The following is a 19,750-nucleotide window of genomic DNA, read 5'->3' on the forward strand; positions in this document are numbered from 1 at the left end:
TTATTCATGCAGTCCACACTGAACTTTCCACATATATATTCCCATTGTTAGATTATGCTGATGTTGTTTATGAAAACACCTCAGACCTGAAGACACCTCAAATCTGAAACCTTTAACTGTAGCCTATAATAACTTGTGACTTTGTGTGAAAGTACTGTATGTGTGAAAGTGTTGTCCTGATCAGTGTTCTGTTTTTGTTTCTGTATTTTGTTTTAGTATCTGTTCTTGTTTCTGTACTGTACTGTTTGTCCTGGGGACCCCCTCGAAAACGAGATATCCTATCTCAAGGGGCTTTCCCCCTAAACAAATAAATTGAATTAATAAAATATGTCTACATACAAGTACAGTATATAAATACAGTAAAGGTACATGAAAACAGCATATTACTAAAACAGTGAGGAATGTAAGGGTGAAAACATTTTATTAGGCGTGCACACACCGACGTGCAGCCAGGAAAAATGGGAGTTTTATCACAAACACATGACACATGCTCACCACTATAGTTACAGACACACACACAGACACATCCTTGAGTCCAACACACACACACACACACACACACACACACACACACACACACACACACACACACACACACACACACACACACACACACACACACACACACACACACTTGTAGGCGTGCAGTGTCACATGGTGCCTATGGCGTGGGCTGACACAGACAGACAGACTGCTGTGTGTCCACTGAACTGCTTGTGGCCTGCCACTGGGTGTGGTTACACACAATGCCAGGGCTGGCTGGTGGACAGTGTTGCCAGATTGGGCGGTTTTCCCCCCAATTGGGCTGCTTAGGACGGCCGTGTGCAGGTAAAAATGACATTTTGCAGATATACCCGCCCAATTTTGCCCATAGAAATCAATAGAATTGGGCGGGATTTAGTGCTTCCAGGTGGGTTTGGGGCATTTTTTGGGGTGGAAATCATCAGCTTCATCTGGCAACCCTGCCGGTGGACCAGAATGTTTGATTCCCATTATCATGACAGAATACTAGACTGCTAGCCTGACAAGCCAGACCATTCATTTCAAATTGCTTTCTGATTTGCGAACGGTCTGATTACGCTTCTCGGGGAGGGTTTTCAGTCGACTATCTGACGGGCGGTGTTACCAGCCAATAAGCAAACGCACTTGGGAGCGTAATAACATACATCACACACACCAACTGTCAGCGTTGGTTGGAGCTCATTTCAAACCAGAGCTGAGCTCACTCTTCTCACCCAAGTGCTCCAGGGCATCGAGAATCCAGACCAAAAATGAACTACGAAGTAATGAATGTGGTTTGGTAAAAACCAGGCTGTTAAACTGTACCTAGACCGCACAATTCCTAAACCTTAAAGGAACAGTCCACCCTTTTTTTGATTTTCACATATTTGCAGTATTTCCCAGCATTATTCGTGCATATCATTTTCGTCTATGTGTTTCCATTGCCTAGTTTAACAGTATAGCCAAATTAAGCGTAGCAATGCAAGTATATGGGGGCAAACAAAACATCATCAAATGTACTTATAAAGTACTTTAAAATAAATGTAAAATTCACCAGAGTTCAAAACAGCTATTTAATCCTGTCCTGTGATCATTTGTGGCTTAATGCTAATGCCTCCATTCACTTCCAGTGATTATGCTAAGCTATGCTAATAATTCTGATCCAACACGTAAATCCAAGTATTGAGAAAACTGAGAAGAAAATGATATGCACATTCATGAATAATGCTTGGAAATACTGTGAAATGTGTGAAAATCAAAAAAGGGTGGACTGTTCATTTAACACATCAGTAAAGCAATGCTTTGGCACTATGAGTTGAACCATCCAACAAAATCACCCAGGCAAAAAAAAACAGATTAGAGAGAACCACATACAACGAGGTCCTTTTCTTTGTGAAATGAGGGAACGTGAGGCATTATTTTGGGTAGACTAATTCCACCAAGCATGTATGGCATCTGGAGAGACCTGAAGGTTCCACAGCTGCAAATTTCATGGGTCTCAGTGTGTGTGTGTGTGTGTGTGTGTGTGTGTGTGTGTGTGTGTGTGTGTGTGTGTGTGTGTGTGTGTGTGTGTGTGTGTGTGTGTGTGTGTGTGTGTGTGTGTGTGTGTGTGTGTGTGTGTGTGTGTGTGTGTGTGTAGTAGTAGTAGTAGTAGTAGTAGTAGTAGTAGTAGTAGTGGTGGGAGCGGGATTGAATGAACCAGTTGAGAGGAATGATTCAGACGGCAAGATCAAGGAGGTCAGCAGCGGTGCGGTGTGTGTGTGTGTGTGTGTGTGTGTGTGTGTGTGTGTGTGTGTGTGTGTGTGTGTGTGTGTGTGTGTGTGTGTGTGTGTGTGTGTGTGTGTGTGTGTGTGTGTGTGTGTGTGTGTGTGTGTGTGTGTGTGTGTAATAAGGAAGGTGAATGAGGCAAATGGCTCATTGCGGTACCTTTGCAAGAGATTAATGAAAGGACATTTCTCTGATGTTGAGGTCACAGTAGAATAACAGTAGGGCATCATTGGTACATAAAGAAGAGGTGAAGTCATGATGTATTACACCTGAACAGACAGAAGCAGCAGAGCCCTACAGGTGTGTGTGTGTGTGTGTGTGTGTGTGTGTGTGTGTGTGTGTGTGTGTGTGTGTGTGTGTGTGTGTGTGTGTGTGTGTGTGTGTGTGTGTGTGTGTGTGTGTTGTGTGTGTGTGTGTTGTGTGTGTGTGTGTGTGTGTGTGTGTGTGTGTGTGTGTGTGTGTGTGTGTGTGTGTGTGTGTGTGTGTGTGTGTGTGTGTGTGTGTGTGTGTGTGTGTGTGTGTGTGTGTGTGTGTGTGTGCCTCCTCACCGCTGATGCGCTGGCAGACAGGACATAATTGCGCGGTCTGGTCTCCTGGAAGTCTGGCACGGCCTGCAAGCAGAGACCAAACAAGCCATTTCTAGAGGAAACCTGAGTCTGCAGACACACACACACACACACACACACACACACACACACACACACACACACACACACACACACACACACACACACACACACACACACACACACACACACACACACACACACACACACACACACACACACACACACACACCGCAATCAGTGCAACATTACTCTCTTGTGTCTTGTGTGTGGTACCCGTATCCCAAGGTGATGAACCTGTACTGTTATGTCATAGTGATATTAATGAACAGACTAAAGGGCCATTCACAGGTACAATGATAACTATAAAGATAATTATGTCTACTTCTTGAATATCTACTGTGTAAAATAATGACAAGGACATGATGAACCGTAGTGATACAACACCTTCAGCGTTTCTTCTAGGAAGGCCAGGAGAAATACAAATATCGTCTCTGAGCTCCAAAAAAATCATGAACCCCTCCCACTTTGACAGGAATCAAACAACCAGTAGCAAACCAAGGGAGGCCATGCTGTTTGGGAAATGACAATTGTTATGCTCTTGGTCAGACCAAGTCTGGAAGAGATTTGAAAATTGATGACAATCAGGCTAAGCCAATCAGAGTTGACTAGAATGCCCTCTACTAGTTGATGTTCACCAGGGGCAGGCATTGTCGCTGGCCAGTGTGAATAGAAATACTGTTATTTTTATAGTTATCTGTATGCCGTAGTTATTGTTGTAGATGTGAACAGCCCTTAATGGATGATAGCAAGCCAGAACAGCTAGCAGAGTGGCATCTTAGTCAGAAATCTCTAGTGGGGAATGTGCATGCTACTACCCTATGTGAGAATGTAGGTATGTGTGTAGTGTGTGTGTGTGTGTGCAGTGTGTGTGTGTGTGTGTGTGTGTGTGTGTGTGTGTGTGTGTGTGTGTGTGTGTGTGTGTGTGTGTGTGTGTGTGTGTGTGTGTGTGTGTTGGGGGAGGTGCCGTCTATTACTACTCTGTGCATGTGACATAAATCCTGCCGGCGTGGACACTGAGGCCTTGTCAAGAGAATGAAGATCATGAGATCGCCAATTTGCTGATCATTCACAAACCCTCTCTCACACGACCACATTACCACACACACACACACACACACACACACACACACACACACACACACACACACACACACACACACACACACACACACACACACACACACACACACACACACACACACACACACACACACACACACACACACACACACACAAGTTAAGTAACTCTGGGAGAAGCTAGCACTGAAGCAGAAGGAATTATGTCACATTATTGTGTGTGTGTGTGTGTGTGTGTGTGTGTGTGTGTGTGTGTGTGTGTGTGTGTGTGTGTGTGTGTGTGTGTGTGTGTGTGTGTGTGTGTGTGTGTGTGTGTGTGTGTGTGTCCAGTACTGTATGTATGCAGGCCGATTCTCAGCCACCATGATCAGGGAAAATAATGCATTAACTAGCATTAACTACGAGGCATCATGCTTTTCAGATAAAGCCTAGAAATGAAACAATAAAAAGTGAAAGACAGGACTGGATAATACTGTCATAACTCTCAGACAAGTGCTCTTGGTTCAATTTGATGGGGGGTGGGGTTCAATAGGTCAGCCATATAAGCACTTTCATCTGAGATTTTATGGAAACAGGGAAGTGAAACATATCATTGGGTCATCATCAGGTCATGTTTACAATGGCAAAGAGCTTTGCACACTCCTTGAATGCCCCCCCTTTTTCTCTGTTCTTTTTTCAATATACAGTACGGTAATTTATTCATGTTGGCAGTCATGGCAGATCATGATGTTTTGACCTTTGACCTCCTCAGATTCTCTCCAAGAAGTGTGCAAACCTTTTCTCCAAAAATCCTGAACATTTTTTTTGCCCAGCAGCAGGGAATGTGTACACTACTTGTCTACAGTACCTACATGTGTTGCCTGTATAATGTCATATTCTGCCCTGCTGCTGGCATGCTCTGTGTCTGGGTGGTGGGGGTAGAGTGAGTCAGTCTTAAAGGGGTATGCCACTATTTTGGGGCTTAATACAGTTAAAATCGTTGGCTGGGGTTTATAAAGGTGGTAAAGTGTCTTATTTTTCATGTTAAGCGTTGTCTTGCTTTAAGACAAGTTAAAAGAGGGAATATGTCGCTAAGCTAGTGAAAGTCAATGGATCCGTGTAGCATGCTACAATCCATTGACTTTCCCTAGTTTAGCGACATGCTCCCTCTTTTAACTTGTCTTAAAGCAAGGCAACGCCTTACATGAAAAATAAGACACTTAACCACCTTTATAAACCCCAGCCAACGATTTTAACTGTATTAAGCCTCAAAATAGTGGCATACCCCTTTAAGGCCTCAGCACAACGGGTTCCAACTGCATCTATGTGGGCTCTCTCAAATTTGACAATTCTGCTCGTCCCTGACACCGCATTGCATCCATCAAACCAAATGTAGCAAATCAGCCTGTGGATTCAACAATGGATTTTATCGAGTGGCTCTGGCAAAATAGACTTGAATGGAAGTCAACAGGAGACAGAGTTTGTCACCTGTGTGCAAGGTTGTATTGAAAACAATGGAGTGTTACAAACTTTGTCGGAACCCGTGTGCGGGGGGCTTAAGGGACCCCTTTGGAGGGCCCTCTTCTGAAGTTTCCCTCTCTCACACCACCGTTGTTTGGAAAATAGACTTCTAGTTACCATGACAACATCTGGTAACCATAATGGAATGTTTTATTCAGGAACTTTAAAGAGAGGGGCCCAGTCACATTTCTTGTTGGTAGTCACATGATCAAGTCAACTGGTGCCACTAACTCTTCTGCTGGCATGAGGCGCATACACATTTTCTGAAAATTGGATTCGGCTTGTCACTTTGGAGACGAGGCAACAACTGGGGCCTTAGTCTTGCATAAGCCAGCCGCTGCTGCAATTTTGTAGTGTAGAGCACATTTGGGAAGTGTGCATGCACATTTGAAATGAATGCTAGGTTAGTTGCACCAACATGACATGATTCAAACTATGACTTTAACCATGCAATGTGTTCAAGAAAAACTTTCATTCTTCAAGGAAAAAACAACTGAAATATTTATCAGAAAAGCGATATGGTTGATATTTGAGTAAAGGCATACAGTAATACTCACTTCTCCCTCACACTGCAAAAGTTAGATCAGAAACACAAGTTAACACCGTTATCACAAGCAAACACGGCGGCACACAAGCACAATCACACACACACACACACACACACACACACACACACACACACACACACACACACACACACACACACACACACACACACACACACACACACACACACACACACACACACACACACACACACACACTACAAAAGTGACGCCACAAGACTTCCATCTCAGGAGCTCTCAAACTTATTTGTCGGATGTGCATCCCGATAGGATTTTCCAAGGACCCCCTTATAATCGCACCAAAATGTCTGAGAAATACGAGAGATCGGCTTAAATCTGCGTTGCCAACCCCTTTTGGTCTATTGCATTCCTAAAACACTTTTCAGCCTGGCAATGTGCCGCGTCGCCAACCCCACTCTGAGAACCACTGCACATCAAGGCAACAGGAGGATCATTTAAGGGCCGTACACACACGTCGCTGCTAGTTACTCGCTCAGCGGATGAAGTCAATAGAATGTCTACGTGTTCCAGCGAGGAGAGTACAAGCGATGCGATGTGGGCGGGTTCCGAGATAAACTTATTTTATCTTCGAGCGACGCGAGTTAAGCGAGTAACCAATTGGAATGCAGAATACAGATTATTGACAGTTGACGTTGCCCCTGTGGTGTTCTGACCCACAGACCTGTTAACACAGGTCTGTGTTCTGACCACCCAACTTCTGCACGCCATCACACTTTGGTTAAAAGTGTTGAGGAAAATACATCCAATACAGTGTACACCATTATATGCATGACTGTGCACAGCACACGATCAACGTTAAACAGCGTACATTTTGTTTCGTACGGACGTTATTGGCGCGGACAGCGGGAACCATGACAACCAATAAACAAAATCACCCAGAGCGAGTGGCGAGTAGGCGAGTGAGCAAGTAGCGAGTAAATAGCAGCGACGTGTGTGTACGGCCCTTTAGTCTCCAGAGGGTCCAACACCCCTGCATAGCACTGTGTCTAACACACACACCAACTGACTATGGTCCATATTTTCATATGTTAAAATGCATTTACGATACACATTTCTAATCTTGTCATTAAGGACTTTGCGATATAGGGGTCCAAGAAAAAGCCATGTGGCGCTTACACACCAGCAATGTGGTGCAAGTGAGAAGAAAAAAAGGTGTGTTCTATTAAAAAATACCTCTGATTTAAAATAAAATGACTTCTTCTGTGACTAGTACAAAGTAGAGTTAATGAAGCAAAATTGGTGAAATTCTTATTAGTAGAGTAGAGAAGAGTAGAGTTGTAATATCTGGACGACTACTACAGTACAGTATGTCTCTAGCCTGAGTCAGAGAGCAGCTCTTTATATGATTGACTAAGAGAGCGGTATGGTTGCTGTGTGGAGAGTGGAAAGTGAGTGATGAATGTGTGTGTGTGTGTGTGTGTGTGTGTGTGTGTGTGTGTGTGTGTGTGTGTGTGTGTGTGTGTGTGTGTGTGTGTGTGTGTGTGTGTGTGTGTGTGTGTGTGTGTGTGTGTGTGTGTGTGTGACTCACCGCCGCCTTGGCCTCGGCTGCTTTGGCTTTCTTCAGACGCGCTTTACATGCATCCAAGTCCAGACGCCGGTTCTCCAACAGACGCCGCTCTTTCTGTAGCAAACACAAAATAGTACAGAATAAAGAAAAAAAACATTTGAAACCTCTGTATGTCTTGTGCGTGTTTGGATCGGTTTATTAGCATGCACGCACTGTATGTGTGTATGAGTGTGTGTAGGCCTGCTAGTACGTGTGTGTGTGTGTGTGTGTGTGTGTGTGTGTGTGTGTGTGTGTGTGTGTGTGTGTGTGTGTGTGTGTGTGTGTGTGTGTGTGTGTGTGTGTGTGTGTGTGTGTGTGTGTGTGTGTGTCATATGATTCCAAGTGTCCAACTCACTGATATGGTCCTCCAGTCTCCCTCCAGGAAGTTGCGTAGTGGCGTGAGGAAGCTGATGGCGCTGGTGTGCAGGAACTCCCTCTCTGCCCCGCCCAGCCTCTGCTGACACTCCCCCACCTTGATCAGGGTACTTCCTGAAACACAGACATACACACATCTGTTAGGGGTCATCCTGGATTGAACACTTTCACTCCACGTCAATAACTAGCAGCACTACACTAGAGTGTAAACATCCACCAAGGCCTTGGGGTCACTGATGCCATAACATCTACACGCTGTGGAACCCTATGCCTACATAATATCATATAATATATATGCTATCTTGTGGGGCAGCTGTGACATAGTGGTTAGAGAGTTGGTCTTTCAATCTAGGGGTTGCAGGTTCGAATCCCACCTGACCTCTCCCTACATCTCCATCAATGGCAGAAGTGCCCTTGAGCAAGGCACCTAACCCCACATTGCACCAGGTACTGTAACCTATACCCTGAAAAATAATAGTTGTAAGTTGTTTCGAATTAAATGAAAGCATCAGCTAAGTGCAATGTAATGTAATATATCTTTTTGTAAGTCCTTTTGTAAGTCTACAATCACCACCAACATTTAATCACTTGTTCCTTTTGTCATTTCCAACGACTCCACAAAATGTCATCAAACTCCGTTCATAACTTTTTCAGTTATCCTGCTGACAGACAGACAAACCAATGCGACCGAAAACACAACCTCCTTGGCGGAGGTAACAACACCAAATCTGCCTTCTTCCAGCTGGGAAACATCTGCAGAGAATGGAACATTCTACCTCTCCACATCCGCCAAGCCCCCACACTGGCTATGTTTAAAAACCATCTCAAAATTCATCTCTTCACTGAGTATTATGGTCCTTAACCCTTCCCCTTCTCCCCTTCTCCCCAATTCCTTAGCCCCATCTCCTTTGTCAAGCAACTTTGGGTTCCATGAAAGCTGCTATATAAAAGTTATTATTACGATTATGATTATGATTACTATTATTATAATTAGGGCTGGGTATCGCAGCCATGTGCCTGTATCGATTCGATTTCGATTCTTAGGGCTTTGAATCAATTAATCACGATTCAATTCGATTTGATTCGATTCATTCCGAATCGATTCAATCCGTTCCCTTCTTGCTGCCAGGATTTCCCCCAAAATATTCTGTTGCCTAATTTTATATAAAAATGTCAAAGGGCTGTGGCTGGACAGTGTTATCAGATTGCTAATTTGTAATAAGTAGGCCTAGGCCTAATTGACTAATACCTACTGGGTATTTTCCATAGACCTAAATTAAACAAAAAGAACAAGAATAACAAAAAAAAGAAAAAAAAGAAAAAAAGATTTTGTGCCCTGTGAATCGATTATGTGAATTTTAAATGAAATCGATCGATTATCGATTAAATCAAATATTTAACCCAGCCCTAATTATTATTATTATTATAATTATCTATATAGTCTATTATGAATAGCCTGGCATCACCCCACCCAGTCTCTGCTGACAGCCTGACACTCTCACATGGATAATGCGTGTACGCTGCATTGCCCTAGGTGCCTGGAGCCACATAGACGCAGCACTCAGGCTCATGAGATTTAAGATTTTTTTAGATGTTACAGCTGAAAGACCACATTCAAGAGGGGAGTCTTAACTTTTGAATGCAACTCATTTCATGCTTTTATGTGCCTCAGAGGCAGATATATTTAGGTTTTTAAAGGCTGAGGGGGCACTTTTTCCTTAAAAGGGCTGAGGCATTTAGCAGGTGGTTTTTGCAGATGCTAAAATGCAAAAATGGGTTAATCATTTATTTTAACATAGCAGCATTAGATGTGGGGGGTCAGAATACCAGCTGGAGTGGGTGAGATATGGGTCTAAAACGCTGGAGAAACCTGGGACCCCGATGCACTCGTCTGAAACCCGGGTTAGTAGAGAGTAGAGTAGAGGACATTACACAGAGCATTACACATACATTCATACATACAGTATATTCACAAAGTCAGACACACACACACACACACACACACACGCACACACACACACACACACACACACACACACACACACACACACACACACACACACACACACACACACACACACACACACACACACACACACACACACACAGTCAGTGCAATAAAAGTCCTAGCTAAAGCAGAGTTGTAGTCCTGGTTGTCAACTATGATCCCCATGGGAGCCAGCACAAGAGAGGATGGATGACGGGGATTGATTAATTTCATCTTCATCTTCATCACAGTTATCCTAAATCTATCTTAACTTCACATGCATTTCAGATCATTGAGTCGCCCTTATTATGGTTCAGTTATCTGAATTATTCAGAGGTCAGCAACATTAGGATGAACATTAGGCGGCTCTGTGTGCAGAATAGGAATCCATAACAGGAGGACGCAATAATCGAGCAGATGCAGATTTGCACACAACATATGCACGCATGCATGCATGCACGCACGCACGCGCACACACACACACACGCACGCACGCATGCACGCACACTGGGGCAGCAATATGAGCATCTATCTATCCATCAAATCAAACACACAATCGATAACCATCACACATGACCTTATCTTACCACACAACATCACACTGCACATCAGCACTCTACACCTCATTACACCCCCACAACACAAACCAAACCCTGCAGAGATACACAGTGCACTACTCTGTACCATGCCACGCCATGCCACACCACCATGAACCCCCCCTTGAGCTTCATTCTGCACCACAGGCAGGCACCATACAGACTTGAAAGCACAGAGCCCCCCACCCCTCCATCACCTCCCCCACAGAGCTCCATCTGTTGTGCACCCTGATGGGTGGTGCTATACCACAGCAGAGCACAGCAGAGCACAGCAGAGCACAGCAGAGCACAGCAGAGCACAGCAGAGCACAGCAGAGCACAGCAGAGCACAGCAGAGCACAGCAGAGCACAGCAGAGCACAGCTCACTAAAAGCAGCAAGCTGCAGACCACTAATGACCTAATGAGGCATTAGCGGATGCAGAGAGCACTTCACTTCACTATGGGACCAAGACGGGCCTGGGGCAAGACTAGCCCTGATCGGAGCTGTACTACTGCCTTCAGGACACGCATGTTCGGTTGCATGGGCGCAGCATGGGTAGCATCACCAGTGGCCAAAACCAACATTTCTGATCTGCACTACTACTAAATACTGCCCTCATGGCATGCACGCACGGACACATGCGCACACACGCACGCATTCACGCAACCTGGGTAACCTGACCAGTGGTCAAAAGCAACATTTCTGATTTATTTATTTTTAAGTGAAAGCATGAACGCCCACCTGGGAAACTCCAACTCCCATTGTCATTGTGACACAGCACACAAGTGTTCACTGCACACTGCACACAACGAAATTGCATTTTATGCCTCCTCCCCAAGGGAGCAGTGTGGCGAAACGGTACCATGCTCAGGGTACCTCAGTCATGGAGGAGGATGGGGGAGAGCACTGGTTAATTAATTACTCCCCCCACCAACCTGGCGGGTCGGGAGTCGAACCGGTAACCTTTGGGCTACAAGTCTGATGCCCTAACCGCTTATCCATGACTGCATCTCACAGATGTAAATAGCAATGTTTCCAGACTGTGATGCATTCTAGACCTCAACAGTGATAATACTAATAATAAGGTCATGCATGGTGACAGATATTTATCTGATATTGCAATTTTTATCAGGCTGATACAGAGCCTCTGTCTTTGGTCTATTGGGAGCATTGGGGATTCCTTGAACTGAGGAAAGGAGAACTCCTTATTTCCCTGTCCTATTCTCCGTTTCAAGCAGTACTATTTATCCATTCATGTGTGTCAGGAGAGAAGGGCTGGAAGAGCTGCTGAGTGGGCCATTAAGGAACTACGTACTACACACTCAAAGACCAATGATGCCAGTAATGAAAACAGTGGAAAACAAACAACAGTTACCATATGTGACAGCCTGCACCTAAAGCCCTTAAGACCAATACATACAAGGTTTTTTTTTTAAATCTTACAAATAAAGGGACTCAATGCTGCCACTCTGGGTTAGAAATCCTTTTCCTTACTGCTATGTATGTAAGTATCACCATCGTTGGTGTCCTCTGACGTCACTGAATAAATGTGATTGTGGATCAATGACTTGTTTTGGGCTCAGACGTCAAGAGGTACAACAACAGCTAATGCCCCCGAATGAATTAATAATTGGTAATTAATGTACTGCAATGAATACTTCTTAGATAATCCGCCAAAAACAGAAAAACTCATTTAATCCATTCAATAGCGGCATTAGCTGTGGTTGCTCCACCCTGACATCTGCTCATACTAAAACATCATTGGCCCTTATGCAGATCATGGCCTCTGCCAGGCGAAGAAATATGATGAAAAAACACAGTTTCTTACAAAAGAGATTTTGGTCTTCACTGACTTCACTGAGGTGAAGAAATCAGATCACGCCCATACGGAGTTGCCATCTGTGGGTGTCTGGGTGAAGTGTGAGAGTGAGAAGTAAAGGCCCTGCGGTGCTCTGGTGCTGATTGCTGTGTGAATCTGAGTCTTACGGTAGGGACACATACACGCGAATTTGCAAACTTTGTCATTCATTCCTATGAGAGAGGCGAAGGCAGGCGAAGGCAAGCAAAAGCAAGCGAACAGGAGCGAAGCGAAGCGAAATTAGAAAGTTTAATGTTATGCAAATGAGGAGCGAATTCGCCTGCCACGGCCCAATCAAATCAACAACATAACTGTTCCATTCCATTTGATTCGCCGCGACGACCTGATGACGGTTGGATTTCGCCTCTCTTCGCTTCGCTCGCTTCGCCTCCTATGTGTCCCTACCGTTAGTCTGAGTCATCCTCAGCTTCAGCCTGTGGCCTCAGCCTGTGGTCAGCCTAAAGAGACCAAACAGCAGCCTGCCGTGCCCATGCCCCGTTGACAGGAGCATGTGGCCTCCGATAGAGAACTATTGATCCAGGCTGACTACACGGCAACCAGGAGACAGCAACCATTTGTCAGGAGGGAGAGGTGACAGGCCACAGGGGACACACACTTACTCTTTTTCTCTCTTGCTCGCTCGGACGGATGCACACACACACAGACGCACGCACGCACACATGCACACACGCAAGCACACACACACAGGCCAGGATCAATTCAGGAGAACATTCTCCACTATTGACTGTTTTGTCATACTGGGCACGATGGCACACCAGAGGCACTGACTGACATCGAAGTTGTTTCCAGCACTGAGGACAGACACACTTTGGTCTGTGTTGTTGAGTACCGGAATGTGTTAATACGATGTGAATGAGTGAATGAGTGAGTGAGTGAGTGAGTGAGTGAGTGAGTGAGTGAGTGAGTGAGTGAGTGAGTGAGTGAGTGAGTGAGTGAGTGAGTGAGTGAGTGAGTGAGTGAGTGAGTGAGTGAGTGAGTGAGTGAGTGAGTGAGTGAGTGAGTGAGTGAATGAGTGAGTTGTTAAGTTAGTGAGAGTGAATGAACAAATGGCAGTCAAGAGAGTAAGTTAACTGGCTGCTGATTATCGGTTTCTGTTCCTGTGTATTTCATTCCATGGCCACAAATCTGCAGCTGAGAATGTGCACCCCCTTCAAGTTTTGGCAAAGGACACGCTCAACTTCTTGGAAAAAAACGAAAGTCTTTGGGTGTGCGATAAAATATATCAACTTAAGGAAGAAAAATCCACACTCACAAACTGCGTTTCATTATTTATTTATATTACCATGTCCAAAAAGCAAACGCGTTTCGGCTATCAAGCCTTCATCAGTGCGTGGCACCATAAATAATGAAACGCAGTTTGTGAGTGCGGATTTTTCTTCCTTAATGTGCACCCCCTTCCCTCCACAGCCGCTGATAATAATCTGATCCATCAATGGCCGCACTGATAATAATCTGATCTATCAATGGCCGCATTGATAATAATCTAATCCACCAGAGCTGCGCTGGTGTTGGTGAAGACTGCTTGAGGATGCAGAGCAGTGGGCCTCATCAGGAGAAATGGATTTCCACTGAAAATCTAATTACTGGTCTGGATGGAAGATCCGGCATGCAGCTCCCCAGCGCTGGAATTCTCCCTCAGCTGGGAAAAAAACACCACCAATACCACCGACTGCCAAACTGAAGCGGAGAGGAGAGGCCTTCGCAAACAGCCTTTGAAATGAGATCCTTATATAAACATCCGTTTGAGCTTCTCATGTACCTGAGACAGATCATTACCAAAGTAAGTCTACATGGATGCTGTTTATCCTGGATGCATCTAGATTCCACAGGGAAGTTAGTCATGTCTTTATTCTGCCTGGGAATCAAATGCGTATTATATGCTTATTCACGCATTAGCTGATCTACCTCTTCTCCTCTCATGGGTGGACGGAGCAGGAGACAGTGACCTAATGCAATAACAGCCAGCCTCATATCAGTACAGTAGACTCTGTAAGTTTACATGTATCTTTTTCTACATCGCTTCTATCGCGGATGCACTGTCCATTTTCATTAAAATTTTCGAAAACCGTCCTGGTTGGATAATATCACTATGACGTGCTCCTCCCTGATTCGCTGGGCTGGTATCCTTGGTCATGTGACTTGAGTACTGGGAAGATAAACAAACTTCAACTTCAACTAGCACAGACTAGCGAATCAGCCGATCCATGTTTCTTTGTAAACAGTAGGCTTTTGTTGAGAGGACAGAAACTTTGTAAAAGTAGATAGTTTTCAAGACGCTGACACGACGAAATGGTGAAATGAATTAATGTACATGGACTCTGAGGTGAAAGGTCAGAGATCCTCACCATGGTGATGACATGCTTTCAAGAAGATCCATGTGACATGCTGGTTACGTGGTGAACTTCGCAGACCAGCTTTTGTCAGCATTTGACTTTGGGTCAAGGTGATGACCTGGGAAGCGTTTGTAAAATGCTAGGCTATGTTTATTCTGATCCAATAACTGTCCCAGTGGGGAAAGTCCCATTGTCATTGTGACAGCACAACACAGCACACAGTCAGTGCACACAACAACAGCATCTATACCTCACCAGTGCAGGGGGGAAGCCCAACAAGTGTCCCAAAGGAGCAAAGCTCAACCATGGAGGAGGATGAGGGATAACACAGTTTATTTACTCCCCAGAGTCAGGTATTGTACTAGCAACCTTCAACAAACCTAACTACCCCTAGCCCTGATCATAACTGCCATGATGCTGGTGATTGTATGATTGACAGTATGGGGTCATTGTTTGTCTGTGACTATGACTTGCTGTGTGTGTGTGGCCAAGTGTGTATGCGGGTGTGCAGGGCCGGATTAAGATGGCCCGGGCCCCTACGCTACAGGTTGCAGTAGTCCAAAGTAGAACAGAATTACATTAATCCATGTTACCACATGAATCCCATAATATGTCTGCCAACTGTGGAGAGGAGTATTAAACAAGAGATAGATTTCTCAATATCACATCTGAAATGAAAGGACCAGTTCAGTCAATTTCAACGTGCAATTGTAATGCTCACACTACTCTGGACTTGTCAGTACCTGAGGGTTTTTTTTCTCTTCTTCAGCCTTTTCCAAGATATTGGTCATTGTAATGGGGGCAGCGCTTTGTTTACTTTTTTAAAAAAAAACATTTTTATTTATTCAAATATAAAACATCCGAAAGGTTATACAACATCAGCAGACAACTAGCAAACAGCGGTACCTTTTGGGAAAATATTTGGAGTAGGCCTACGGTATGTTCATTTAAAAAAAAAAATGTAAACAAACGCTGCCCCCATTAGAATAGCTCATATCTCGGAAAGGGCTTAGCCGAAAAATATGGCATCACCGGGTACTGACAAGTCAAGGGTAGCGTGAGCAATACAACAGCATATTGAAATTGACTGAACTGGTCCTTTAAGCAAAACTGTTTCAACCTTCTTTGAGCAATTGGGCCCCCCCTGGTAGGTGGATAGGCCTGCGCGTTAATCCAGCCCTGTGGGTATGTTGTGCTGGGCGTGACTGACCATAGGGGGTTCCAGGGCCGAAGTCCTTGGCTGCCTCCAGCATGTAGTGTCCCAGCAGCTCCCCATTGGTGGGTCTGGACGGAGCCTTCCTGTCCAGCTTCTCATACAGGAACTCCTCGATACGGGCACCTGGTAGAGAGGAGAGGAGAGGAGAGGAGAGGAGAGGAGAGGCAGGGGAGAGGAGGGGAGAGGAGAGGAGAGGAGAGGCAGGGGAGAGGAGAGGAGAGGAGAGGAGAGAAGAGCAGAGGAGAGGAGAGGAGAGGAGATGAGAGGAGAGGGAGGAGGAAGGAAGAGGAGAGGAGAGGAGAGGAGAGGAGAGGAGAGGAGAGGCAGGGGAGAGGCGAGTAGAGTAGAGGCGATGAGAGGAGAGGAGAGGAGAGGAGAGGAGAGGCAAGACGAGGTGAGGCGAGGCGAGGCAGGGGAGAGGAGAGGGAGAGGAGAGGAGAGGAGAGGAGAGGCAGGGGAGAGGAGATGAGAGGAGAGGAGAGGAGAGGAGAGGAGAGGCAGAGGAGAGGCAGGGGAAGGAAGAGGAGAGGAGAGACAAGACGAGGTGAGGCGAGGCGAGGCGAGGCGAGGCAGGGGAAGGAAGAGGAGAAGAGAAGAGAAGAGGAGAAAGGAGAAGAGAAGAAAGGAGAGGAGATGAGACCGTCAGGGGTGCAGCAACACAGTCAAACACACAGGCAGAATCTCTCTCAATCTCTGTCACTCACTCTCACTCACTCACACACACATACACACACACACACGCACAAACGCACACACACACACACACACACACACACACACACACACACACACATACACACACACACACGCACAAACGCACACACACAAACGCACACGCGCACCCACACACACACACACAGAGTGTACACATATAAACATGCAGGCAAACAAACAGAGCTTGTTGAATGGTTACACAATACTGTACTGTACATAGACACTGATGATGGGACATCTGCCGACAAAAGTATGCACACACACAACATATACACGAATGCAGTGAAACACCATGACCACCATGACTATAGTCAGTTTCAAGGAACTGCTAGGCTCTGCCAGTTAGAGAAGAGGCAACTGACTAGAGTCTACAGACTGTCTCAAGTCCTGAGACCCACAGCCATTTAAGGTCAGTCAGCTACATAAAGTCAGCTACAGACAGAGACTTGGGTCAGAAAACCCTAGAGGTCACAAGGGTCAAATAGGCCGTTTGTACATACTAGACTGTATATATCGGATTAAAATCAACAAGACGCTATTGTTTAAGCTAATTCCTAAATTCATTCGTAAACTAATTCTTAAGCTAATTCGTAAACACAGACAGAAAAGCTACCAGGGGACAAAACTGAGGTGCTCCATTTGCAGAGAGAGAGAGAGAGAGAGAGAGAGAGAGAGAGAGAGAGAGAAAGAGAGAAAGAGAGAGAGAGACTCTCCCGTTAACATTCAAAGTCAATGAGGTCAGCTAACAAAGAGACCAAGGTCAGTAGTCTCTAGAGGTCAGTAGGGTCAAATACCACACAGCGGACTACGATAAACTTGATCATCACAGACAGGAAGGGTACATAAGGGGGCAAAAAACTGATGCCCTCGCCGACTATGTAGCACTAGCCACCTTTAGCTTACACACTGTGGACAGGGTATACCGCTGAGGAACAAAACAAAAGACCACCACAGCGTACCAGTTTCTTTCAATTCCTTTCCTATATTTATAGATTTATTACGTGTGAGTAAAACAAACCCTGTTGTTTCCAAAATACATATATATTGACATTTGTTCAGAGAAAATTGTCAAAATGTGACATGCCATGCTTTTAGACCCCAACAACATTCGTTTTAGTTACTCACAAACCTACATACAGTGAAGTCCAAGAAAGTTTGTGTAGTTGGTAGTTTGTGGAGGTCTCTTAATTTTTTGGTTGAGGTATTTCGATTTACCATTTCTTCAAGAGTTATACACCCAGGTAAGACACTGAAACAGCAAGACACTAAGGGCTGCTTTCTGGAAAATGACCCCACCCTTTAGTCAGGCATATGATGTCAACTACCTTGTTTGTTTTCTGCTTCCTGGTAGTATGGGGTATGGCATAGGATTTTCCCCACTTTCATTATGAAATCATTCATCAAAGTCAGTGTGCGAAATAAAAGGTGATTACACATGGTGGTGGCGTGTGAGGAGTGATGCAGAGGACAGGCACATCAAAAGACAGATGATGGGCAACAAATGGGCAACAAACACTGAATGAGTATGGCTGAGAGTGTTAAAGCACCGAAAAGCCCAGGAAATATTTTACAAGCAAAACAATAGCTTTTGTTTAACATTTTAATATTCTATGGAAACAGAGGTGCAGCTCTTTAAATGATAAATATTCTGAAAAATGTGTTCGTAGATACATGTATCCTAAAAACACCATATTGGACCTTTAAATTCTGAGAGCATTTTTATTCACATGCAATACAGTGTGACTGACCTGTGCATTCTATGAAATCAAAATTTGCAGTTCCCCTTAAAACATTAGGTTTTCCCCTTAGAGCAGTGGTTCCCAACCTTTTTCTTCAGGGACCCATGTTTTTACTATTGTAAGCTTTGGTGACCCAGCGCCCGCATGAGAGGAAGTCACTTGATACGCTCTGTCTCCTCTGAAAACTCACTTTGTTCAATAACAGAATAAATGTTTAATGTAGCACTTAAATTTTGTTGCTTCTATGCATTTGTCATTTATTCAACATGGGCTACATATGGTATTAAAATGAAACCCCTTAAAACTCAAGAGGGCTTCGCGACCCCCCGTGGATCTTTGGCGACCCATAGGTTGGGTCCCGACCCATAGGTTGGGAACCACTGCCTTAGAGGCATAGTTGACTAGATTGGCCATGATGCTGAGAGATGCTCTACTCCAGGCATTGACACTGTCAATGACTCCAGGTGACCATTAGAGAGTCTGTACTCTTATTACATTAGGGTGGCTGGTGGCCATGAGTTCATGAGACCCAGGCTCTTGGGGCCTACTGTATACTACAAAGCTGGTTCAGGAGTAATCCAGGTTAAGGTAAATCATCTAATAGAAGAGCCTGGAATCCTGGTTTACTCCTGAGCCAGCTTTGTAGTACAGGCCTCTGTACTCTTCCAGAAGCTCCTGAAAGCTAAACCTGTTCTCACATTACATTTCGTTCAGCATTGATTGTGCTTTTCTTTCTCTCCAACAAAGGGGAAATACTGGAATTGTATTCACCTCAGAACGTGTCAACATTTCAAATGAAAATGAAAACTATCCACGAAAAAGAAATAAAATACTGAGCCTCTCATTATGCTAAGTGCCTTGATATCTTTGCACACATACAGTATTGGCATTCAAACCAGAGTACTATATGGGTTTATATAACCGTCCATATTTAACACATATTCACAGATATTCTGCTCACTGGTATAGAAAACATTATGAATAATAATCATTATTATTAATAACTGGGAACAGAACAGATCAGAACAGCTTGCTAATAAAAAAACACTTGCTATTGCTTAATAAATGCATTAGCGCTGAATGCACACAGTATCAAGCTACACCGAAAATAAAGCAAGGCCATTCACTGCTATGAATCACACAGGCGACAGACAACATCTAAGGAGAGAGTGCTGAGCCATGCAAAATGCAGTGCTAGACCCAGGACATCATTACTCTCATTTAAACGGTAACACTTTATTATAGGGATACATCTATTTCCACTAAAACATACAATGTGCCTGTATAAGTAACTTACAAAATCAAACATTTGTTAAGCATGTA

General features: G+C 44.6%; 1 protein-coding gene across 4 annotated transcripts in view; it reads right to left on the minus strand.

Moving 5' to 3' along the window:
* Window positions 1-19,750, minus strand: part of sh3glb2a (SH3-domain GRB2-like endophilin B2a) — a 36,384-nt gene that overhangs the window by 9,684 nt on the left and 6,950 nt on the right. For 3 of the 4 annotated variants that reach the window (XM_063195714.1, XM_063195715.1, XM_063195712.1), the window contains exons 3-6: window positions 15,969-16,097; window positions 7,963-8,096; window positions 7,590-7,682; window positions 2,817-2,879 (exon numbers count right to left, since the gene is read on the minus strand). In XM_063195714.1, coding sequence (XP_063051784.1) covers window positions 2,817-2,879; window positions 7,590-7,682; window positions 7,963-8,096; window positions 15,969-16,097 — 419 coding nt within the window. Of the gene's footprint in view, window positions 1-2,816; window positions 2,925-7,589; window positions 7,683-7,962; window positions 8,097-15,968; window positions 16,098-19,750 lie in introns of all 4 variants that reach the window. The other variant, XM_063195713.1, reaches the window with a different exon arrangement.

This window comes from Engraulis encrasicolus, chromosome 3 (assembly GCF_034702125.1).
Source record: "Engraulis encrasicolus isolate BLACKSEA-1 chromosome 3, IST_EnEncr_1.0, whole genome shotgun sequence".
Lineage (NCBI taxonomy): Eukaryota > Metazoa > Chordata > Actinopteri > Clupeiformes > Engraulidae > Engraulis > Engraulis encrasicolus.